Here is a 25,131-nt window from a genome sequence, read left to right as displayed (position 1 = left end):
TTTGACAATAAACAGCTTATAAGCTGTACCAAACAGGTGCTTAGACAGCCACAACAATCTCCATAGGCAACCCATAATTTTTTTAAAGGTCTACGGAAAGGTTGCGGTGGGTGTCTAGGAAAATCTTATTATTATTGTTATTGAGTAGCTATGTGTTTTATTTTTTTCATAGGGTTGCTTTCTTCGACTCTGAATTCAATGGTGGATGCAAGTTGTTGGATGTATCTTTAGACTCAAATGCTTGTCTGGAGTACCGACCAGAGAGTTGCGTAGCTAGGGTAAAGTCTTTTTATGAATATGTTGCATAATAATTAATAGGCGAGAGGGGCCTCCTAATGACTCATCACTAGATTTTTATAAGACCAATCTCAATGGGGTTTTATCAAAGTTTCATGGGCATTAAATATGCTAATGTGACATAATATTGATGAAGAGAGATGACAAAAGTTTCATGGGAGTAGATTTAGTTTTATGGGGATGAAACTCTTCTGCTCCAAAATATGGATATGTTAAAAACTATTACATGAAATCCGCACTGAGACTGGCCTAATTAGTGAAACGTCGTAATATTTGCGGGTAATGCCGCAGCCGCGAACTAATTAACCATGAAGCACTTGCAAGTCTGAACTCGAAAGCACCCCAGCTTGCCGGCCAAGTCTTCTGCTTTAAATAAGTAATTATTTCTCATTCGTTAGAGCAAGTATAATAGTAGGCTGTAAGTCGACTAAATGCTGAGGTGGAGGAGAGAAGGGAGGAGAGAGAGGAGAAGCGGACTGTAAGCTTACAACCGGCTTGGGCACAAGAACCAAGAAAGTCTGTGAGAGAGACAAGTGGGCCATGTATTAACTGTAAAGAGCTAACTGTTGTATGAGTGGACTGAGAGAAGGTGCAAAGAACCTTACAACCAGCAAACCGGCTGTATTATTAGCCTTGCTCTTATTCCACCTAGGGCAGTCAGCCAGTCACAATGTATTTGGACTATTTGTAGTTATTTTTGCTGCGACAATGTTGCGGTCTATATGGACCAAAATATGGGGCCCATTGGGGCATTAAAAAAAGATGTCAATATCTTCTTCCTCGCCCCATCTCGTGATTCCGCTCAGGCCGCATCCGCCAACCACACCGGCCGCCGCCATGTCCGCTCGCTCCTCCGTCTGCACCTCGCCTCTCCTCCGTCCATACCGGGCTGCCACCGTACCGTCTTAAATCAGATTCATCCCCACCGAATCGGCCTTCTTCTTCGTAGATCGGATTCGAGCTTCTTGTTCCTCATGCCTGTCCAAGCGGACACAAACGGCGGGGGTGCTGACTGTGCGGACACCGGCTGCGACAGCCTCGCCGGCACGTGGAGCTCGGGCGACGGCATCTTGCCGGACGCGCGTGGAAGCTCACCTTTCGGGCCGTGCGGATGGCCGGAGCAACCCCGCGAGCCTCTCGCAGGCCGCACGTGGAAGCTCGGGCGGCGGCCTCGGACAACATCGTCGTTGTTCTTTGCTGGAATCGATAGAGAAGGAGAAAGCTGCTAGAGAGGTAGAGGAGAGATAATTTTATATTTTTTTATTCCTTATATGGGTATCTATATGCTTATGGGTAACTGGAACATAGATTGTAAAATGGACTGTTCTCATCATATTTCAGCTTGCCCATTGAGAATATTTTAGTCCCAAAGGATTAGTTGATGGACACGTTGCGGTTGCTCTTAACTATTGTGGGATGGTGCGTCGTCATCTATCAAAGACTGAGATGCCATGGACTGACCAAGTCTCAGCACCAGCACCAGCAGGCGCGGGCTCCGCTCGCTCGCCGCCGCGGTGTCCCTCTCCGCGGCGCTGACGGCGCTGTCCTTCTTCGCCGCGAGCCACTCCTCCTCGCCGCCGTCGTCGCCGTCACCCAAGGCAGCCACGGCATCGACGGTGGCGGTGGTGTGGGCGGGGTCGGTGGCGTCGGAGGCGGTGCTGGCGCTGGCGGCGTGGATGGCGTGGGCGGAGGGCGGGGTGCACGCGCGCCCGGCCGCCACGCTGCTCCCCTACGCCGCGCAGCTGGGCGCCGCGCTCGCGTGGGCGCCGCTCGTGCTGGGCCGCCACGCCGCGCCGCGGGCCGGACTCGCCTGCTGCGCCGCCATGGCCGCGGCCGCCGTGGCGTGCGCGCGCGGGTTCGGCGCCGTGAACCCTGTCGCTGGCGACCTCGCCAAGCCCGCCGTCGCATGGGCCGTCATCCTCGCCGTCGTCAACTACAAGATGCTCTGAGCTCGAGATCGAGAACACGAGCGCGTCGTTCGTGCATGTTCATGTTCGATCCATCTTGTGCAGGCCTCCGCACCCTCTTCTTGTTTCTTCTTCCTCGCGAGTGCACCGTGTTTGGTGTGATACTGTATGACGCTTTCTAGCTACTTGATCTACTACACATGTACTCTTGTCGTTGTGTTAACATTTTACATATCCTCTGTTTCTTGGTTTACTCTTGTGCATTTCGACTGTGGATATATATAGAACTACTACCAACTTATTCTGTAGCCAAGTTACGATAATTACTATGTTAATTTACGAGATTACAGTAACTCATTACTAAATGGTTTACTATAACATTATGGTAAATATTCCCATGTGTTATAGTAACCCAACTATCGTAAATATGTATAGACATTATTGTAAACTACTATATAAAATTATCGTAAATGGAGGTGGCTACAGAATAGTGCTGCCGACCGAGGCTAGCCCGGCGGGACCTTGCTGCTCACTTGCGTGGCCTGCTGTGTGAGATCAGAGTTGGCTGAGGCTAGCAGAGAGAAGATTGCAGACGAAAGGACGAGAAGGTGCTGACTATGGGTACAGGTTCTAGTATCCCTATCTGTTTCCTTCCCTTCTCAACCCATCTTATTTCCTATTCCCTAACCCAGGCTCCATCCAAACGCCACCTAAGAGATATCCCACTCTTATTCCTCACCACCTGGCCCCAATCGGTCCACTTCCTCTTGGTCACCAACAACACTCCACCTGTCCTCTCTAGCATCGTGGCACATAGCGATGAGTCAAAGGCGCCTGCACGGCTATGCCTCCTCCTGACTTGACCACTCGGTAGTGCCTCAGCGGGTCCGCCTTCTCCTGCCTGTGGCCTGCGCCTTCTCTCACATATGTAGAGCTGTTGATAGGTGGCTGACCAGGGAGATGAGGTTGCCCTCTGAGCTGCAGCAACGGTTGGCGACCTCCCTCCTCCCCAGTCCCCGAGGACCAAGCCAATGATCATGTCTAGCTGCCGCTGGCCGAGGCAGCCACCCGATGTCAAACCGAGCTGACGCAGATGATTTATGCTCTCCTTTGTTGATCTGTGTTTCATCATGCTCATTTGTGTTCACTTACAAAATCTACCATTATATTACATAGGTGATTCTGTGATTTCTTTTTCGATGTGTGTATTGCTAGCTTGGTTAGTGCAGTCATGGCAGAGACCGAACCGAACTACCAAATTTGCTTCATCCTGATTTTTTTTTGGGAAAACATCTTGATAATTTTTAGGAACCAATCAGTACCCAGTTTCTGATACCTGAAATTTGTGGAGAACCGATGAACCGAACCCATTGATTTGGTCTGACCGAATGCCACCTACTGACAACTCATGTTTTCTCTCCATATTTGATTCCGAAGGAAATAAATATTGTTCTACAATGTCATTCATTTGCTATAATCATTCTTTCACTTGTTAATCTTGTTGGTTTGTTATAATCATTTTTTCCTTGTTACCTTGCAGGTTGTTAGAACTAGTCTGATGTCGTGTTTGTTGAAAACACTGAAACATAATATAGACCATCCAAGACCTATAAAGGTACTTTTTGAAAAGAAGCAATATTTATATTTGCTATATAAGTGATAAGGATATTGTCTATGGAATGTTGTGTCACACATAAAATGCCAACTAACTTAAGAAGAAACCAGAAAAAAAAAACTTCAAATTTCTCTTGCTGTCAGTAGTGTCATTTTCCCTTCCAACTTAATTGTGATTGCATGATAATACTCTCCGTCAAATACTACATTTCAACCATAATATAAGCCCATTTAGGATTTCTTGATAAAACCATTTAAACATAGACAATGAATATCTAAAAAATCAAGTAGATTGGTAACATACGTTTTATGTTGCTAGATTAGTTATAAAAAGTACTTTTCATAATATATTGCTCTTTCTATTTGGAACTACATGTTATTTAGAATATTACCTGTCAAAGTGTCATTGGAGACCATGTGTTAATGTTCTAATGGATTTTGGGATTGGAGAAAGTAACTATCTAGTCCTTCATTTTTACCCATGTTGACTTTAATTTATCAATACATAAAAAAAGGGCGTACCCAGTGCAGAGAGCTCCCGCTCTGTGCGGGGTCTGGGGAAGGGTGTTAGTGGCAAGCCTTACCCTCGCCTGTGCAATGCGAGGAGACCGCGACTCGAACCCAGGCCGGTCACAGGCGGTAAGACTCTACCGCTTGCACCAGGCCCGCCCTTCTAATTTATCAATACATAATCAATTTTAAATGGAAGAGCTTTAATACAGCTTCTAGTATTGGATATGCCCAAACAGTTACTGTTGCCATGGTTACTATCTTCCTTCTAGATGGAAATGTTCCCATGATTTTGATCTTTCAAATATTTACCATTGTAGATTTTTGAAGTTGGTGATGTTGTGATGCTGGACTCGTCACGTGATGTTGGTGCCTCTAATAATCGCAGGCTTGCAGCTTTGTACTGCAATAGGGTTTCTGGATTTGAGGTATATGCTTAAGGAAAAAACATCTGTATAGGCATGTATTTACATAGCTTCTATGTAGGCCTATGCTAACTTGATTAAATTGTCCAGGAAATTATGGGATTGGTGGATAGTATTGTCAAAGTTGTCAGAGCTCCACATGTCAACTTTGGCGAGAATTACTATGTACCTACAGATGTAAGCATAACTTCATAAATTGTCTTGTATTTTGCTGTTGTCAACATTTATATACTGATTTCATTTCTTCAGGAACCCGAGTTCTTCCCGAAAAGACAATGTAAAATTGTTACAAGTGATGGCAAGCAAGTTGGCTACTTAGGAATTGTCCATGCTGGGGTACTTACACTGCCTCGCTTTTGAATGCAGTTATAACCTGTGCTTACCAGTAGTTTAGCTGCCATATGAATGAAGATTTCTGAGGATGAAATGAATAAAGTTAGCACCATATTATATATTTCTTTTTGTTTCGTAGCACAATCTTATATGCTTGAGTTATGAGCTACTCCAATTCCATAATTGATTTATACTAAGAGTAAGAGATGGTACTGGCAGAAATAAGAACTTAGGAACACAAGTGATATTATCTGAGAATAATAAAATCATAACATGGATACACGTTCTGATTTGTTTTGCCAAATGTAACAGCAGTATTCCTTGAGTGCTAGTCATACTCTGCGTTCCTTGCAGGTGCTAAGGAAATTTGGCATTCCGGATCCCTGCACGTTCGTTGAGATGGACCTTGAAGCACTGTTGTAATGCCGTCAACCTGAAACAAAGGAATGCTTGAATCTGATACCTGCTACATATTGGGTTTGTTCAGTAAACATGGATGGGGGGGTACCAGCAAGAAGTGCATGTTACCCAAGCTGGAATATCTCAATGTACTTCTCAATTGCTTTGGATTTTACTATTGGAAAAAGGGTACAACGATACAGTACATACCCTGCTTTTTTTGTCTGTTAGGGACAATTTTCATTATGTTTCCATTGTAAGAGCTTATTTCTATCCAACTTTCAATCGAAAGTGTACCTTGTAAACCATCGGGTGTCCAAAAGTTATTTCTGCAACTCTGTGCACCTACATGACTACATGAGATCGCCATGATGTAAAGCAGCCTCAGAATCTTAGACTTGTAATATCTCCTTGTGAAACACAGTGGATAAGGTTCCCTTGAGAGCCTCCAATTGGCTGGGTGGCTTGGAGCAGGAGGAGAGCAGCCGTCTCCGTCGGTCCTAGTCACCTCACTCCAGAAGCTCCCTCTCACTCCAGACTCCAGAGCCCAGTCACCTGGCATGGAAGCTCCATAGTTTAAACGCACCCCTCCGACACGTGTCACCTTCCCGCCACACGTGTCCACACGCGAGCAAGCCTCGCACGTATTTAGAACGCGTCTCCGGGCGGCCTCTCCCGTCTGAGAGATCGACTTCGACTCGATCATCGCGCCACCAAGCAACCTCACCACTCCCACCGGTATCGTATCAGCCATGGAGGCCGCCGCGCACGAAGGCATGACCCAGCGCGTCGCTGCCAGTGCCAGCAGGGACGACGGCGGCGGCAGCGCGGCGGCGGTCTCGGGTCCCAACAAGAAGCCGGGCGGCGGCCGCGCCAGCACCAGCAGGCGCGGGCTCCGCTCGCTCGCCGCCGCGGTGTCCCTCTCCGCGGCGCTGACGGCGCTGTCCTTCTTCGCCGCGAGCCACTCCTCCTCGCCGTCACCCAAGGCCGCCACGGCATCGACGGTGGCGGTGGTGCGGGCGGGGTCGGTGGCGTCGGAGGCGGTGCTGGCGCTGGCGGCGTGGATGGCGTGGGCGGAGGGCGGGGTGCACGCGCGCCCGGCCGCCACGCTGCTCCCCTACGCCGCGCAGCTGGGCGCCGCGCTCGCGTGGGCGCCGCTCGTGCTGGGCCGCCACGCCGCGCCGCGGGCCGGACTCGCCTGCTGCGCCGCCATGGCCGCGGCCGCCGTGGCGTGCGCGCGCGGGTTCGGCGCCGTGAACCCTGTCGCTGGCGACCTCGCCAAGCCCGCCGTCGCATGGGCCGTCATCCTCGCCGTCGTCAACTACAAGATGCTCTGAGCTCGAGATCGAGAACACGAGCGCGTCGTTCGTGCATGTTCATGTTCGATCCATCTTGTGCAGGCCTCCGCACCCTCTTCTTGTTTCTTCTTCCTCGCGAGTGCACCGTGTTTGGTGTGATACTGTATGACGCTTTCTAGCTACTTGATCTACTACACATGTACTCTTGTCGTTGTGTTAACATTTTACATATCCTCTGTTTCTTGGTTTACTCTTGTGTGCATTTCGATTGTGGATGGATGTATGTGTGTCTATATATATATATATATATAGATATATATATATATATATATAATATATATATATATATATATATATATATATATATATATAATATATATATATATATATATATAAAGATGGATGTATGCTGTTGACAAGCCGCAAGAATACAGCATCGCATCAGGTTGAAACAGTCTCTCTTAATCGACAGAGAATCAGAGGGAGAGAGATACACAAGACAGAGAGGCGAAAGATCTGAGCAAATGGCAGCACGCAGCAGGCACACTACCTCAGAAGCAGAACAGAGCCCGAGCTCCGGTGCATGAGCATCGCCACATCAGAATGCAAAGCATATCAGCGCACCAAAGCACGAATACAATGATAGTATGATATACAAAACCCCGGTTCATCTTAGCTTTCGTGATCACACGACACAATGATCCACATGTACCCGAACCTTTTAGACTTTGGTCGTCAGCTATTTTGAGTTATATTTTCATTGTCAACTTCTTTATGCAGTATTTAAGCCAGGGACGCCAACAAACACATTTGAGGTATATATATATATATATATATATATATATATATATATATATATATATATATATATATAGAACTACTACCCCGTAGCTGGCTACAAAATAACTTATTCTGTAGCCACTTTGAGTTACGATAATTACTATGTTAATTTATGAGATTATAGTAACTTCTTACTCAGTGGTTTACTATAACATTATGGTAAATATCCCCATGTGTTATAGTAACCCAACTATCGTAAATATGTATTGACATTATCGTAAATTAGTATATAAAATTATCGTAACTGGAGGTGGCTACAGAATAACTTATTTTGTAGTTAGCTACTGAATATATTCTCCCTATATATATATATATATATATATATATATATATATATATATATATATATATATATATATATATATATATATATATATATATATATATATATATATATATATATATACTCTCTCTCCCTCTCTGATCGCTGCTTGCACGCACGGACAGGGCCGGCCGAGCCCGGAGCTCTCCATCGCCGTTGCTGCCTTCCTTCTCGGCCTCTCGCGCCTCACTCCTAGCTCCAACAATGCCACGCTCAGGCTCGTAGTTCTCCACTTCTCCCTGTGCATGCTCGCCGAGCAAATCCCACCGCCGTCCCCTTTTCCCTGCCGCCGTCCCCTTTTTCCTGCTCGTCGCGGCCACAGGACAGGAACCGTGGTGAGCCGTTCCTGGTGGCCTGTCACCTAGCTAGCCACACTACCTCCGAGTCCGCCTCGCTTCCCTCCATCCCCTGCACACGTTCGCCGGGGTGGAAATCTGCCGGCACACCGTTGACGCCGGTGCTGCCTCTGGCATGCTGCTGGTATGCGCGGCCGGCCCTACACCGGTCCGACCACGTCGACGAGCCTCCATTCGTCCAAGCAGTAAGTAGATGTTAAGCTTGAAAGAGAATGTTGCAAGCGTATGTTTCAAGGGTTTCAGATGTCTCAGAGGTATATTGTAAGTGTTTCATAAGGATGTTACAAAAGTAGATCGGGATGTTTCATATGTTACAATAGTTGTACACATATGTTGCAAGCGTTTGTTCCAATATGTTTCATCTGTTTTTTAAATGTATGTTGCAAGTGTGTTTATCTGGATGTTGCATATGTTTCAAACATATGTTGCAAGTATTTTATCTAGATGTTGCTTATGTTTTCCAATGGGGTTTCAAGTGTTTTTAGGTGTTTTTGCAAGTGTTTTAGGTGCATGTTTCAAGTGTTTCATCGGTATTAAGATGTATGTTGTAATGTTTCATCTGGATGTTTCAAAAACAGATCGGGTGTTGCAGCGGACGTCGAGCGGAGGAAGTAGAGGGGGCGCGAGCGGTCTCCATATGGGGTCAGGTTGCATGAACGACGTTCGGACGGCGCGGGCCCTCACGTGGGCGCGCGAAAAGGAGTGCAAGCACGGGCGTCCAGACAATTGAAAGCTGTGAAGCATGGCCGAAAAAAGCTATAAAATAGCGTACCTTTTGGCCGTTTGTTTCATCTTATTTTGACGATAAACAGCTTATAAGCTGTACCAAACATGACCTTAGGCGGCCACAACTATCTCCATAGGCAACCCATAATTTTTTTAAAGGTCTATGGAAAGGTTCGGTGGGTGTCTACAAAAATCTTATTATTATTGTTATTGAGTAGCTATGTGTTTTCTTTTTTTTCATAGGGTTGCTTTCTTCGACTCTGAATTCAATGGTGGATGCAAGTTGTTGGATGTATCTTTAGACTCAAATGCTTGTCTGGAGTACCGACCAGAGAGTTGAGTAGCTAGGGTAAAGTCTTTTTATGAATATGCTGCATAATAATTAATAGGCGAGACCGGCCTCCTAATGACTCATCACTAGGTTTTTATAAGGTCAATCTCAATGGGGTTTCATCAGAGTTTTATGGGCATTAAATATGCTAATGTGGCACACTATTGATGAAGAGAGAGAATAAAAGTTTTACGGGAGTAGAGATAGTTTTATGATAACGAAACTCTTCTGCACTGTTTTCAAAATATGTTCATGATAATGAAACTCTTCTACACTGTTTTCAAAATATGGATGTGTTGAAACTGTGACATGAAATCCGCACTAAGACTAGCCTAATTAGTGAAACGTCATAATATTTGCCGGTAATGCCGCAGCCGCGAACTAATTAACCATGAAGCACTTGCAAGTCTGAACTCGAAAGCAGCCCAGCTTGCTGGTAAATCTTCTGCTTTAAATAAGTAATTATTGCTCATTCGGTATTCCACCTAGGCAGTCACAGTGTATTTGGAGTACTTGGGCCATATGAGTGGAACCAGTGTCAGTAGCTTGTAGTTAGGCCACGTTTAGATCTAAATTTTTTTTGGGTTTTGACTACTGTAGTACTTTCGTTTGTATTTGGCAATTAGTGTCTAATTATTGACTAATTAGGTTCGAAAGTTTCGTCTCGCTATTTCTCACCCAACTGTGCAATTAGTTTTTTTTTCGTCTACATTTAGTACTCTATGCATATACCGTAAGATTCGATGTGATAGATACTGCGCAAAAATTTTTGGTTATTTTTGTTGCGACAATGTTGGGGTCTATATGGACCAAAATATGGGGCCCATTGGGGCATAAAAAAAGATGTGAATCTCTTCTTCCTCGCCCCATCTCGTGATTCCGCTCAGGCCGCATCCGCCAACCACACCGGCCGCCGCCATCTCCGCTCGCTCCTCCCTCTGCACCTCGCCTCTCCTTCGTCCATATCAGGCTGCCACTGTACCGTCTCGAATCGGATTCATCCCCACCGAATCGGCCTTCTTCTTCGTGGATCGGATTCGAGCTTCTTGTTCCTCATGCCCGGCCAAGCGGACACAAACGGCGGGTGTGCTGACCGCGCGGACACCGGCTGCGACAGCCTCGCCGGCACGTGGAGCTCGGGCGACGGCATCTTGCCGGACGCGCGTGGAAGCTCACCTTTCGGGCCGTGCGGATGGCCGTAGCAACCCCGCGAGCCGCATTAACGGCGGGGGCGCCAACCGCGTGTACACCGGGTGCGGTGGCCTCGCCGGAGCGTGGAGCTCGGGCGACAGCCTCTCGCAGGCCGCACGTGTAAGCTCGGGCGGCGGCCTCGAACAACATCATCGTTGTTCTTTGCTGTGGAATCGATAGAGAAGGAGAAAGCTTCTCGAGAGAGGGGAGAGAGAATTTTATATTTCTTTTATTCCTTATATGGGTATCTATATGCTTAGAGACTTTTCTCTGTGTGCCATTATAAAAGATCGTAATTTTTTGTGTGCCTCTGAAAAAATTCTGCGATCTTCAGCGCCACTACTCTAACTTTTTCGTGTCATTCATGCCACTTCCGTCAGTTTGGGCTCTAACGCCGTCAAACTGCAGGTGTGAAAAGACAAAAATGCCCTTAAGTTCAAATATGTTATTAATTTTTTTTTAGCATCTTAACGACTTCAAATGAAAAAACTCAAAACTAGAAAGTTGTAGATCTCGTCGAGATATATAATTTTCATATAATTTTTTTTTCATTTAATTTCGCAAAAAAACAATATGATTTTTCTAAGATATATTAATCATATCAAATCATATTTTTTTACAGAATTAAATGAAAATAATTTTTATATGAAAATTATAGATTTCGACGAGATCTACAACTTTCTAGTTTCGAGTTTTTTCATTTGAAGTCGTTAAGATGCTAAAAAAATTAATAACATATTTGAACTTAAGGGCATTTTTGTCTTTTCACACCTAGTTAGCGTCCAAACTGACGGAAGTGGCATGGAGGACACGAAAAAGTTAGAGTAGTGGCGCTGAAGATCGCAGAATTTTGTTAGGGGCACACAGGGGATTACAATCTTTTATAATGACACACAGGGAAAAGTCTCATATGCTTATGGGTAACTGGGACATAGATTGTAAAATGGACTGTTCTCATCATATCTCAGCTAGCCCATTAAGAATATTTTAGTTCCAAAGGATTAGTTGATGGACACGTTGTGGTTGCTCTTAACTATTGTGGGATGGTGCGTCGTCATCTATCAAAGACCGAGATGCTATGGACTGACCAAGTCTATCTAAGGGCACGTTTAGATGTAAATTTTTTTTTTAGGTTTTGGCTACGGTAGCACTTTCGTTTTTATTTAGCAATTAGTGTCTAATTATGGACTAATTAGGTTCGAAAGTTTCGTCTCATGATTTCTCGCCCAACTGTGCAATTAGTTTTTTTTTTCGTCTACATTTAGTACTCCATACATGTGCCGCAAGATTCGATGTGATGGATACTGCGTAAAAATTTTTGGAACTAAACAGGCCCAAAAGAATAGTTTTGGCTTAGGCACGCGTCATATGGGCGCTTTCACATATACTCTTCTCCGTCTGACGTTACCCCTACCTACGTACTCCTAGTCCTACCCGATGAAATTTCAGATGCTTTTGTTTTTCGGTGGATGATGAAATTTCAAACCCTTAAGCTTAGCAAATGGCAGGATTTCAGATTATTTTTACACACCACTGAGAACGCGGACACTCACAGTACACGCACACTCACCTCTATAAACGCATGCACGTAAACCCTACCGCTATGAGTATCTTCAAAGACCGGGCCGACAAATCTTTGAGATTGACAGAAGTCACCACAGGCGTCTCGCTGTGAACAGGAACGTCACCTACCATTAAAAGCACAACATTGTTAAATTCTGAAATATTCGCTTTCACAGAGAGTCGAACCTGAACATGAGGTGCTACTAAAGACTGTTGTAACCACTACCCTATAGACCCTTTTGCTACAGTACCTTACTTTATCTGTCTGGCAAAAGCAAATGATATATTTATGGGTAAATTAAGCAAGGTGCACTAATCTGGATGAAATAAAAACAAAAGCATATACGTTTTTTTTGTGTGTGTGTGCGCGCGCGTGTGGCGGAGGGATGGTGCTGGCTATATTATAGCCTCCAAACCCCTTCCTACGCTACACCGCAATCTAAATGTTGTTGACTCCTGTTGATCGGAGCACTCAGCAGTGAGCCCTGCATCATCCCCTGCCCTTGCGCTCACCTAGACCCAGCCGCCCGTCTGTCCTTGCGCTCCCTCGTTCGCCCATATCATCATCATCCCCTGCTACCCTGTCCGCTGAGAGGTCGGCAGCGCTTGTTCCTTCATTGACTGCTAGGCGGACGTCGTCAACGCCTTCGGTGGCCGAGGTTTCTTTCAGGATCCTACGAGCTCACGGTCCAGGTGCGATTCTGATCGACGTTTATTTGGTAGCTAGGATCTGTTTTGCGATCCAAGTTTGATATGATTCTATCAAAAATCGATCCGATGTAGTATATACCATGTGCATAACAAGTCTGTTAAGTGTTAAGCCATGCTTTTATGCAGGCTCTAATCATAGGAGACATTATATAACCAACTTTATATGTACTAGCAAACGTGTATGTACGTTGCAACGAAAGCCAATACCTATTAGAATCGGACTTCATATCGTTGCTGAACGCGAGTTGTTCTAACACACATATAAGCACAAATTGTTAATTCAGGTCACATATATACGGTTCACAATGGGGAAGGGGACACTTTATAGAAAGTAAAAAGAAAAAAGACAAACCAAATGATCATTTCTCTTTTATAATATAATAAATATGCTCGTATATTGCAACCGAAGAAAATAAGATACGAGTATTAATAGGAAATGAGAACGTGAATGTTACTTATCTGTTTATGTTTTATCTTTTTATAAAATTTTAAATCCATAACTTATTATGATCATGGCATTCATGACAAAAGTTAATGTCACTAATAATACGATAATGTTCTATTAAGCCTGTATCAAATTAAAATAGACCTTTGATATATTTTTTCTCCTATGTAAAGCACAAAAATATTTACTCGTAAATACATTTTAATCTTAATTTTCAAACTATCCATACGTTATTATTGTTAATTATCGAGTTCCGTGACTAACTTTGAGGACCATAAAAGTCTGTAATTCTAATATTTGATTTAGGTCAACAAGTCTCAGCCACCATCTGTTCCATGTGCGACTCTGATCATTCTAGCTAGGATCTATTCCATGTGCGATTCTACCAAAACTCAATCAGTAGTGTGATTCTGTATCGTTCGGCTTCGGTTCGATCATATTAGTATTGTGCGATTCTGACAACCATGCTGTTGTTCAACACACCAGGGGCCGGGAGTGATAGAGCAATCAAAATCAAAGATGGAAGGTTTTCTGGTGAGCGCAGCAACGGGGGCACTGAAGGCTGTCACTGTGAAGCTGGCAACTTTGCTTGGTGATGAGTTGAAGAACATGAAAGACGTGCGAAAGGAGATCAAGCCTCTCTCTGATGAGCTTAATTACATGCATGCCTTCCTCGAGAAGATGTCAGAGGAGGAGAATCCTGACAACCAAGACAAGATATGGATGACAGATGTGCGGGAGATGTCATACGACATCGAGGACAGTCTCGATGACTTTATGATTTGTATTGATGATGACAAATCTGCCAAGAAGAAGAGCCTAATGAAGAAGTGTACGAAGTTGCTGGATAAGATGAAGGCACATAAACGGATCTCCAAGGCGATACAGGAATTCAAGACACAGATCAGGGAGGTGAGAGACAGGAGTCACAGATATAGGACTGGTGTGACGACCACCAAGGATTCACATGAGATGATTGATATTCGGGCTCAGGCTATCTTTAAGGATGCATCAGAGCTTGTGGCCATTGATGAACAAAAGAATGAGTTGATCAACTTGTTGATAGAAGATGGATCTTTATCTCGGCATCAGGTGAAGGTGGTCGCCATTGTTGGACTTGGTGGACTAGGGAAGACAACACTTGCGAATCAAGTGTATGAGTCACTTAAGGATAAATTTGACTGTAAGGCTTTTGTAACAGTATCACGAACTCCTCACATGTTGGAAGTGTTGAGAACTATTCTCCTTGACATTAGCGAGCAGGAGTACACCGGAGATATGCAGCATCTTATCAGAAAGATATCCGATTTCCTTCAAGATAAAAGGTATGATAGAAAACAGCTCCTCCGATAGACCCTTCGTTCACTATATGATTAAGCATATTTTTAATTTGTTTTATATTTTTTGAGCTCCAGAACTACTAATTTTTAGACTTAGGAGTAAGTATGGGCATGCCATCTATTTCTAATTTTCTATCATGTGGCATGTGGCATGTGGCACCAGGCTGTGGTGCGTGTGGTTGGTTTTGGCCCTACTACTAGGGGATACTTGTAGTGGTGACTAACCAGGATGTCATGGTCAGTCCAAGTTAGGTTAGTATCGAACCTAGGGTTTGAAGGTTTTCTGAGGACATGTAGTTGAAGCTTCTTTTTTATTATAATACCTTGGGGATGTCTAGGGTCAAGTTTTTATTTATTTGTAGCACACTTTGTGAGGCGTAACATGAAGGTCTTAAAAGAAACTCAAGTTACTAGCACTAAGATAAGATTAGTAATAAAAATTAGTGTCTCCTATATAATAATAAAGCATTGATGGACAGTATATAATTTCATTTTTATTAGTATTTGTCCCTGAATGGAAGACAACCTAGGTTTTAACTAAACATTCACCTTACGCTACGAATTTGAGATTTGGTCCAACTAAAAAAAACACATTTCTATTATTTGATTTGTATTAAAAAAATTATTTTAGTCCTTACTAATAGACTTCATTAACTAATTTGGCAGGTACCTCATTGTTGTGGATGATTTATGGGATTCAGAATCATGGGAAGCCATACAAAATGCTTTTATAAAAAATAGTTGTGCCAGCAGAATCATCATAACCACACGTAAAATTGAAGTAGCTCAATCTTGCTGCACTTTACGTCGGGGTCACATATATAAATTACGTCCTCTTAATCCCAAGAACTCGAGAAAGTTGTTCCTGAAGAGAATATTTGGTTCAGAAGAGGGATGCCCATCAGACCTCTCTGAAGTTTGTGATGACATCTTGAAAAAATATGATGGTTTGCCTTTGGCAATTATAGCAATAGCTGGTTTGTTGGCAGGGAAAGCCCCAACTGTAGATGAATGGAACAAAGTTCAATGTTCATTTGGTCATGCACTTGAAAGGCACTCGGATGTCAATAGAATGATACAAATATTGTCACTGAGTTATTTTGACCTTCCTCCCCACCTAAGAAGTTGTCTTCTGTATCTAAGTTTATTCCCAGAAGATTATGAGATTAGAAAGGATCGATTGATACTGAGATGGATTGCTGAGGGATTCGTTCATGAAGAGCATGGGTTCACCCAATATGAGATTGGGGATAGGTGTTTCAACGAGCTCATAAACAGAAGCTTGATTCAGCCAGTGGATTCAGATTATTTTGATGTGATTTGCTGTCGGGTCCATGACACAATTCTTGAGTTCATTCTGTCCAAGGCTGTGGAAGAGAATTTTGTAACTCTGTTTGGCCTTGCTAACATAAGAGTTGATCCAGATAGGAAGATTCGACGGCTCTCTCTACAGGACAGGAATGAGGTCAGTGATGCCATAGTAGGCTCGCGGGAGAAAATAATATATTATCATGTCCGTGCAGTTGTGGTGTTCCCTGGATGTCTTGATAGCCTCCCTTCTCTGCAGAAGTTAAAGCATTTGCGTGTTTTGGATTTAGAAGGCTGTAAGGCACTACAAGCCCACCATCTGACACATCTAGGCAGGTTATTTGCATTGAGGTACCTGAACTTTCGTAACACATGTATAGATGAGCTTCCTGAAGAAATTGGAGAGCTACAATATTTACAAACACTAGATATAAGGGGTACTTATATAAAAGAGCTGTCATCCAGTGTTGGCCGCCTTTCACGGTTGGTCACTCTATTATGTGATCCTTTTGTGCGGCTGCCAGATGGATTTGGGAAGAACATGCAAGCATTGCAGCAGTTGATGGGGTCCATCAGTGTCTGCGATCAGTCACCTAGCTTTGCACAGGAGCTTCGTCAGTTAAGAAATCTACGGATACTAGAGATATCGTTTGATGATGAGGTGAGCGAAGATTTGATGTCATCTCTGTGTACACTTGGTATGGGATGCCTAAATTCTTTGGTTATAGAGTGCGACGAAAAGCAGATGAAATGGGTGATGGAGCCGTGGAGCCCCACCCCGCATGGCCTCAAGATACTTCAAATCTCTTGGATTGTGGTCCCAAGGGTCCCTAGATGGATCCGTTCACTTGTTAACCTCCAGGATTTGAGACTCCATGTTGAGCAACTCGGGGTGGCAGACTTTGGTTTGCTCGGGAGTTTAAACGCTATTTCCAGCCTCTGTCTCCCAGTAAACAAAGTTGCTGACAGATGGTCCTCCACTCAAGGAACACAACGGGTCAAGATCAACGGAACACATGGATTCCGAAACTTGAGAAGGTTCCAAGTCGGTTCGGGAGACTGTGCGTTTGGGTTGTTGTTCGAAGGTGGAGCCATGCCAAATCTACAAGAGCTGTTTCTCTCATTCAACAGTGACCTAACAGGGTCTCTCACCAATGCAGAGTTTGATTTTGGCATCCAGCATCTACCTTGTCTTGCTCTCGTAGGATATTACTTTAGTAACTATCATGATCCCGAGCACCCCGCGTGGGTTGCCCTGGAGAAAGCGGCCAGCTCCAATCCCAACCATCCCAAGCTACATTATAACTAATTTACCCTGGTGGTAAGGACAACAAAGCAGAAATGCGTGCTACGAACGCCAAGACTAGCGACCATCACGGACAAGGCGTTTCGCACTCCACTGCATTAATAACTAATTTATTGGTAATGTTGTTTATATGTGGTTCATGCTATTGTTATTTAATTTATGTTTTATCAGCCAACCCGAATGATTGTCGACGTAAGTATTATTTTTTTATAGTAATTTGTCACGGAGCGGATATGACGCCCAGAGTAGCAGATTTATATATTTTGTGTAAGCATGCACCCGTCCGTCCAGCATTGACGAGTGTACGTGTTGTGAATGAAGTTTCTGATGCCAGATTTATAAAGTGTCGATGAACACAACAAAATGATGCGTGCGCTTGTTGTAGTCCACCATCTCGATCACGCCGTCTGCTGCCACGCACGTCCAACGAGCACGGATGTTGGTCACGATCCTCGGCAGGTGCATGCGGGGCTCCCGTGATGAGCACCGGACGGACGCGGCGGTCAAATTCATCGTATCATCGAGAACGGGCCGCCTAATAAGTAGAGACCCACGACAATAGCGGCAGCCAAATAAATTGACAAGGATTTCCATTCCAATAAAGAAAAGCACAAGATTATTTCATCCGGCAAAATCGGCACTTGCATTTTGAATTAGATTGACCTCGGCGTGTAATTTGTACCACGATGATTTCATGGCTTTCCTGGCACTTGGCCCCCATCTCCTCTGCCCCTCCATCCGCGTTCACGGACTGTGCGGGAGGCTGACATTGCTACCAAAAACCTGGATCCAGGTGTCGATTCTAGGAAGTGGGACTACTCTACCGAAAACCGTTCCGGGTGAATCTGATATATATTCTCATGCCCGTGCAGTTTCAGTGTTTCCAGACAGTCTTAATAGCCTCCCATCTTTGCAGAAGTTGAAGCATTTGCGTGCTTTGGATTTAGAAGGCTGTGAGGGACTACAAGCCCCACCGTCTGGCACACCTATGCGGTTTATTTGCACTGAGGTACTTGAGCTTGCGTCAAACATGGATAAATGAGCTTCCCGAAGAAATTGGAGAGCTGAGTATTTACAAACACTGGATCTAAGAGTTACTCATATAAAGAAGCTTCCATCAAGTATTCTTCGCCTTGCATGGTTGGTCAATCTATTTTTCTAGTTTTGGTGTGCATTTGCCAGATGGATTCAGGAACATGCAAGCCTTGCAGAGGTTGCAAGACATCACAGTATGGAGTCAGATACCTAACTTCATGCAGGAGCTCTGTCAGCTAAGAAATTTACGGATAATGAGGGTGTGGACAGATGTGTTTACCAAAGATTTGGCCTCATCTCTTGTGTATACTTGGTACAGGAAGCCTAAATTCTTTGACTGCAGGAACCAACGAAGAGTCCATGAACTTCGTGATAGAGCCATGGAACCCCACCCCCATCAGCCTCAAACGACTTGAAATATTGGGTATTCAGCTCCCGAGGATCCCTAGATGGATCAGATCACTTGATAACCTGCAGCATTTGGGGCTCAATGTTGACCAACTTGGGCCTGCAGATGATGGTTTACTCGGGCGCTTAAGCGCTCTGTCGAGCCTCTGTCTTTGGGTAATGATTGGAGTAGCCGACAGATTATCCTCTTCTCAAGAAGCACAACGGGTTAAGATCAGTGGCGCACATGGATTTCCTAGCTTGAGAATGTTCCGAGTTGGTTCGATTAACTGTGGGTTTGGGTGGTTGTTCGAAGCTGGGGCCATGCCGAAGCTACCAGAGCTCAATCTCGAGTTCAGCAGAGATAAAACCGGGTCTCTCACCAATGGAGAATTTGATTTCGGCATCAAGCATCTCCCTTGTCTTGCTATCGTAAGATGTGACCTTGGTTACTTTATAAATGCAAACTATGAGCCCGAGCACCCCGCATGGGATGCTGTTAAGAATGCAGTCCGTTCCAATCCTAACCATCCCAGGTTGTATCATGGGTTGTAGTGAGAACAGAGCAGAATTACTAGCTACAAGCACCAACAACCATCTTGGACAAAAGACTTTTTCCTCTCCACCGCATTCTAATTTATTTGTTTGTATTACATTCATAGAACTTACTTATGCTGATTTTATATGTTTTATATTATTGTTACTTTATGTTTTACATGCTTCAGCCAAACTGAATTCTCGCCGCATTCCTTTTATTTGCCATGAAATCAATGCCATCTTCTTTTGGAAATCCTAGCTATGGTACAAAGTCTGCTAAATGAGAACATTTGATTCCATACAGATTCTTCAGCTAGGACTATGATCTTCACATAATAAGATTGATCTGTTCTATTATTATGAGTTCTATGGTTGTTCTTCAAAGTGTACATTTTGTGTCTAGATCTAGCGCAAAGCCTGATCTCCATCCTTCTGGTGTTGGATTACGGACGTGCTCCTCTGATCAGAATGTTCAGTGTAATAAGAAATTTCCATGTGAATGGTTTGGTGTAAGTGCATCTAAAAAAGACGAGCAAATTTGTGTTTAACTGATATGTCTGGACCAAGTCATAGGTAAATGTCCACAATTCAATTATACAGTGTCGAAAACTTCCTACACATTTTGGGCTGCTTGGTTGGGTTCCAAAATTTACCAAGCCAAACAGAGCATACCTAGAATTTTTTGCTATCAATTGGTGTCCACAATTCAATTATACAGCGGCGAAAACTTCCTACACATTTTGGGCTGCCTGGTTGGGTTCCAAAATTTGCTCACCTAAAATTGCGCCAAAATCAGAGCATACCTAGAAATTTGGCTATCAATTGATTTAGTACCAAAAAAACACACGGTAAGTTTCTAAAACTTTTTAAAGCTCAAGAGGGAAAAAGATATGCCTTGACGAGCAAATTTGTTTTTAACTGATATGTCTGGACCAAGTCATAGGTGAATGTCCACAATTCAATTATACAGTGTCGAAAATTTCCTCCACATTTTGGCACAGCTACCATATCCATCTACGCTCACCGAATGTATGTGAGGGAGCCAGACGCCGTCGTGCGGTGCAGGCTCCTGAATCCGATGTCGTGCACTTCTGTGCCCTTCATCTTGGGTTCAGTCCTCGATATTTAGGGCTGCAGGAGCAGGTCTCGATGCCATCGCTTATCGAAGCAACAAGCCTCGATGCCATCACTGCCGGCCTTGTCCCCTTCTGCGGGCGGCACCAGATCTCGAGTGCAGCTCCTCAATCCTGACACGGCTCTTTGGAAACACCCCTCTCCGCGATGGAGAGTGAAGAAGACTCACAGACGGCACCGAATTTTTTATTTTTAGCCCTTTTTTTGAAAAAAAAATCACAAATATGCCCCTGGAGGTAAGATTTCAAAATTTGGACCCTTAGCTCGGCGCCATCATTGCTGGCGCCGAGCTTTTAGGCTCGAAGCAGACGTGGCGGTGACTTGGCAGGCAGCTCGGCGCCAGTAACCCTGGTGCCGAGCCCGGCGCCAGTAACCCTGGTGCCGAGCCCGGCGCCAGGGTTATTAGCGCCAAGCCTGTCTTACGTATGCGCCCCAATCCTTTATTTCTTCCTCACCCTCTCTCTCTCGCACCTCCCTCGCCTCGCCCGAGCAGCGCACCACCGCCGCCGCCCGCGCCCTCTACCGCCCCCGGCCGCCCGCGCCCGTGCCTCGCCGCAGCCCGCGCCCCCGCCTAGCCGCCCTCGCCCGCGCCGCCACCGCGCCCTCGCCGTGCCCCACGCCCGCGCTGGACCACCGCGCCCCACGGCCGCGCCGGTCCCCGCGACCTCGCCTCACCCGACGTGCCGCCCACGCCCGTGGCCACATTGGCTGCGCCCCGCCGCGCCCGTGCCGTGCCGCCCGCGCCCGGCCTTGTCTACCGTGCCGCCCACCACCGCCGGCCTCGACCACGCCCATCGTGCCGGCCTCGCCGCGCAGAGTGCCGGGCATCCCGCATCCGCCGCGCGCCACCGCCGTCCTCGGCCGCGCCCTCGCCGGCCCCGGCACCTGCAGCGCCCGGCTGTGCCACCGCCGGCCCGGCTCGTCGGCCTGACCCACGCCCGACGTTCGCCGCGACTCCGTCGGCGTCCACGACTCCATCGTCGGACAGGTACAAATTATGAATTTGCAATGTGCGTACTTAGTTAGCTTTAATTATAGTGTAGTAGTTTTGGCATTTGGTATCTACTAGTTAATGTGATGACTCAGGTAGTTGATTTAGTTAGTGATCTAGTGAGATAGATATATAGATAGATACAAACATAGATACATAGATATAGTTAGATAGCTACTTAGATAGGTAGTTATATATTTAGTTAACTAAATAGGATCTAGCTATTTAGTGAGTACACTATATCTATGTATGTAGTTATTATCTTATTTACTTAGTTTGTAGTTAGAAAGTACTTGTTAGGTACTATGTATCGTCTAATTTGGACTAAAGGACATGTGTTTCGTTACGTGTTTGAAATAGATGGACAACCTAGTGACCATTTATCATGGAGGCACCGTTGAAAGCGATCGCTATGGATATGTTGAGTTTGTTGACATGCAAAGCGTGCCTGTGCTATTCAATGAAAAAACATCGTTTAGTGAGATAGTTGCAAGGGCTCGGGAGGAGCTGCATTGCCTTGGCGATGATGATGATGGCATTGGAGTTGAGGGTGTACTGCACCTAGGTTCTCCTCCCAACATCCTTAGGCGAATGATCCCAATTGGATGTGCAGATCAGTGGGAGAACTATGTGAGATCGGCAATGAAGAGCCAGCTGCAATGTTTGGACGTGGTTGTGCATCGGGTGTTAGTTGATCCCTTCCCTCATAGGGTTTCCCCACCAATGGGTCAACAGGCACACTTCGACCCTCTGGTCCCGGAACCTGATATGGATGTGGAGGTTGCACCTACGGTTCCGGATGCTCAATCTGCCCCCAATGAGGTAGTTGGAGATGCTTGTTAGACTCATGTTGTTGTGGCAGATCCTCCTCATGAGATCCCTTTGACATAGAATTATCTGAGTAAGTGTCTTAACCGCATGGTTATTGGGAGCTTACCCCCTTTCTTACATCCATTTCTTTCATTCTTTCCTCATTTCTCTACTTATGTTGTAGGAGACAATCCTGAGAATGTGGATGTGCCCCCTGTTGCTGCGCAAGTGTAGTGTGGAGATGGATTCCGTGGCTCCAATAGTGTTGAAATTATGAATGATTCGGAGCCATATGAGATGGCAAGGGCTCTTGATTCTGATGATGATCGCCCTATTGGAGAGCTGACAGAGACTGATGTTGAGATGCTGAGGCATATCTTTCCTGGCCGTCGTGATCCAAGAGTTCATGAGTTCAGCGATCTTGCTCATTCCGATCAGGCGTGTGCAGAAGGACGTGATGACGAGTTCAGCGATCTTACTCATTCCGATCAGGCGTATCTTTCCCGAGGTCATTGAAGACCAACCCGACGGCAGCGCGCAAGGTGTCATGGTCGTCGCTCTCTGACTGGAGTTGATCCCGCACCTCAGAGAGTTGCCTCTATAGGACTGCCCAAGCCGAACATCAAAGAGCGTCAGAAAACCGACTACAAACGTCAAGCAAAAAGGTAACCAGAGCCTTACCTTTCACTTGCTCCTCGAGGACCGTCTTCTCCCTTTGGAGCACGCCAACATCCCCAGCCAAGGCGGCAGCCAGGCCCTCGGCTTCTTCCTTCAACTTCTGCTCGTTTTCGAGCGTGCGTCGAGCGTCGATGCTCTCTTGACGGGCAATGTCGAGTGTCGGGCAGAGTCGTTCAAGCTCCGCAGCATCTTCCCCGGCCTTGGTGACCATAGCCTTGAGCTTGTTGTCGGCCTCATCAGCATGTTGACGGGCTTCCCGTTCCTTGGTCTGGAGGCTCGCCACCTCCTCCTGCAGCCACGGCACTTCGGTAGCAAGCCCCCAGACCTCCCTCTCACGACGGAGGAATAGGGACTTCTCCCGGCTGCGCATCACAAGGGACTGTGGAAAAATTAGGTTAGAATTATATAAACAGGGCTCGAAAGTAGAAAACATGAAGACACGACAAACCTGGTCGGCCGGGGCGATGTCATCCTTCAACACCCCCAACGCGTCGGTCAGAGAGCGGGCTACAGACTCAAGTCCTGAGCGCACGCTCGTCCAATCCTTCACCTCCGTCGGGTCGTCGAGGGTGAACACCGAGTCACTCAGGTCCAACCGCCTAGCCCAAATGGAGCCGGTCTCTTCCCCATGTGAGCGGATCATCGCCCGGCCGAACAAGGGACCGGGAGGGCCTAGCCCCAACCAAGGGGTCGCCCATCGCAACCGTTGGCGTCGGCCCGACGGGAGCTGACGGTACCTCCTCCATCATCGGCGCTCCCTCAGGAGCGGACCCTCCGATGGCAGAGGAGGCTGGCAGCTCAGGCTTCAAAGTCTGAGTCGTCGCCATGTTCGCAAGGGACGCCTCAACCACGCCTCCTCTCATCTGCCCCACCTTAGGTGTGTTGATAGGCACGGGCGCCGATTCCACGAGCGCCTCCTCTGGCACAATTGGCGCCTCTGCCTCTCCCGCTTCCTCAGGCGGCGCCATGTCTGCCTCAGCGCCATCACGGCGCGCCCCCAACACTATGCCAGTTGGCTCCTAGGGGATTGACCGACGCGACAGGATCTTCTGCGGCGCCAACACTAGGAGGTTGCTGGGGCCGGTCCTGCGGAAAGCACCAACGTCACACGATGAAATCGGAGAACGCAACAAAAGGGCGAAGAAGTTGTTAACTCACCTCGACGCCATTATCTGAGAATGTTTTGGGTGCTGGTCACTCGACTCCAACTCCGCCACGTCGGCAATTGGCCGCTTCGATCCCCCGGTGGGGTCGATCAGAGCAGGGTGGACTTGCTCCTCCGACCTCGGGGGCGCGTCATCCCCCACCGATCTTGGAGGCGCATCCTCTTCGCTTTGAGCTAGGGCTTGCTGCGGAATCGGGGTCACCCAGGCGGGGTTGGTCGGAGTGGGGCGGACTTGCCCCGCCGACCTCAGGGGTGTGTTGTCCCCCGCCGATCTTGGAGGCGCATCCTCTTCGGTTTGTGCTGGGGCGTGCTGCGGAATCAGGGTCATGTTGGCCTGCCCCGCGTCGGCCTACTCATCCTCGCGCGCAAGTGCGCCCCATGGGATGTTGGGGTCGAACTCATCCTCCTCCTCTTCCTCCTCCTAGTCGCCGTCACTCTCCTCCAAGCCTTGCCGGCGCTTTCCACGCTGTAGCTTCGCTCGCTCCTTCTTCGCCTTCTTCCACTCCTTCTTCGCCTTCGCCGCCTCAGCCGCGGCGCGGTTCACCGCCCTCCTGGCCGCGTCCTCTGGCAGTGGTGGGTCGGACTCATGGGTGAAGAGGCCGGGCTGCAAATCCCGACGCTGAGAATCTAAGAACAGAGGAGGGTCGGCCAAGGAAAGAAACTCAAAGAAGGCTTACCAGCTCGACGAAATCCACGTCCGGTCGCTTCGCGGGATTCCCCAGGACCGGGTACACCGGGGCGAGATCCACCGACGGATCCGCCGGGCACTCCATCGCCTCCTTGATGCGTTATGCCGTTTCGCCGACACTGAGGGCCTCACCGGCAACCTTCACCGTCCCTTCGGGCGCGGAATCTGGCGTCATCTTGTACATCGGAAGAGCGCGCGCCATCAGCGGCGCCAGCCTCCTGATATGGTACGCTCCGATGACGCCGGTCCCACGAAGACCGCGGCCCTTCAGAGTCGCGATGGCTTTGAGAAGGTCGTCGAGCCTCTTCTGCTCCTTCGTGACGGTCCTGTAGCTCCACGCATAAGTGAACATGGTGATTGCTATAGGAACTATGGGTTGGGAACGATAGTTTCTACTGGACATTAATTACTCTTGGAAACTACCTCTAGAAACTATCTGTTGGGAGTGCCCTTAGACTCGTATGCTAGTCTGGAGTACCAACCT

At 46.7% G+C, this 25,131-nt stretch overlaps 4 protein-coding genes across 4 annotated transcripts; all 4 read left to right on the top strand.

Annotated features, from left to right (window-relative positions):
- Positions 1–1,065: 1,065 nt before the first annotated feature.
- LOC136518293 (translocator protein homolog) lies at positions 1,066–2,457 on the top strand. Its single transcript, XM_066511938.1, has 2 exons — positions 1,066–1,530; positions 1,639–2,457. The coding sequence occupies exon 2, from the start codon at positions 1,974–1,976 to the stop codon at positions 2,244–2,246; it is 273 nt and encodes a 90-aa protein (XP_066368035.1). The 5' UTR covers positions 1,066–1,530; positions 1,639–1,973; the 3' UTR covers positions 2,247–2,457.
- Positions 2,458–2,869: 412 nt separating this feature from the next.
- On the top strand, positions 2,870–5,790 carry LOC136517356 (phenylalanine--tRNA ligase beta subunit, cytoplasmic-like). The gene is made up of 5 exons (XM_066510905.1): positions 2,870–3,819; positions 4,649–4,756; positions 4,844–4,930; positions 5,003–5,089; positions 5,441–5,790. Exons 1-5 carry the CDS (start codon positions 3,763–3,765, stop codon positions 5,507–5,509), a joined length of 408 nt encoding a protein of 135 aa, XP_066367002.1. The 5' UTR covers positions 2,870–3,762; the 3' UTR covers positions 5,510–5,790.
- A 211-nt stretch (positions 5,791–6,001) lies between these two features.
- LOC136517355 (translocator protein homolog) lies at positions 6,002–7,033 on the top strand. The gene has a single exon (XM_066510904.1). The coding sequence runs from the start codon at positions 6,238–6,240 to the stop codon at positions 6,820–6,822; it is 585 nt and encodes a 194-aa protein (XP_066367001.1). The 5' UTR covers positions 6,002–6,237; the 3' UTR covers positions 6,823–7,033.
- A 5,482-nt stretch (positions 7,034–12,515) lies between these two features.
- On the top strand, positions 12,516–17,078 carry LOC136518200 (disease resistance protein RGA5-like; the record flags this gene model as incomplete). The annotated part of the gene is made up of 3 exons (XM_066511856.1): positions 12,516–12,805; positions 13,755–14,593; positions 15,275–17,078. Coding segments are annotated over exons 2-3 (2,610 nt in total), but the record flags the coding sequence as incomplete, so codon positions are not given.
- Between the last annotated feature and the right edge of the window lie 8,053 nt (positions 17,079–25,131).

The sequence above is a fragment of the Miscanthus floridulus genome, chromosome 17, assembly GCF_019320115.1.
Source record: "Miscanthus floridulus cultivar M001 chromosome 17, ASM1932011v1, whole genome shotgun sequence".
In the NCBI taxonomy this organism is placed as follows: Eukaryota; Viridiplantae; Streptophyta; class Magnoliopsida; order Poales; family Poaceae; genus Miscanthus; species Miscanthus floridulus.
Note: the sequence above shows the minus strand (reverse complement) of the source record. Positions and strands in the feature narration are given on the sequence as shown.

Coding starts and splice junctions, on each gene's coding strand:
- LOC136518293 (XM_066511938.1), top strand. CDS start 1,974: ATGGCGTGGGCGGAGGGCGGGGTGCACGCGCGCCCGGCCGCCACGCTG.
- LOC136517355 (XM_066510904.1), top strand. CDS start 6,238: ATGGAGGCCGCCGCGCACGAAGGCATGACCCAGCGCGTCGCTGCCAGT.
- LOC136517356 (XM_066510905.1), top strand. CDS start 3,763: ATGTCGTGTTTGTTGAAAACACTGAAACATAATATAGACCATCCAAGA. Junction 4,757..4,843: donor ATAGGGTTTCTGGATTTGAG/GTATATGCTTAA, acceptor TAAATTGTCCAG/GAAATTATGGGATTGGTGGA. Junction 5,090..5,440: donor TAGGAATTGTCCATGCTGGG/GTACTTACACTG, acceptor CGTTCCTTGCAG/GTGCTAAGGAAATTTGGCAT.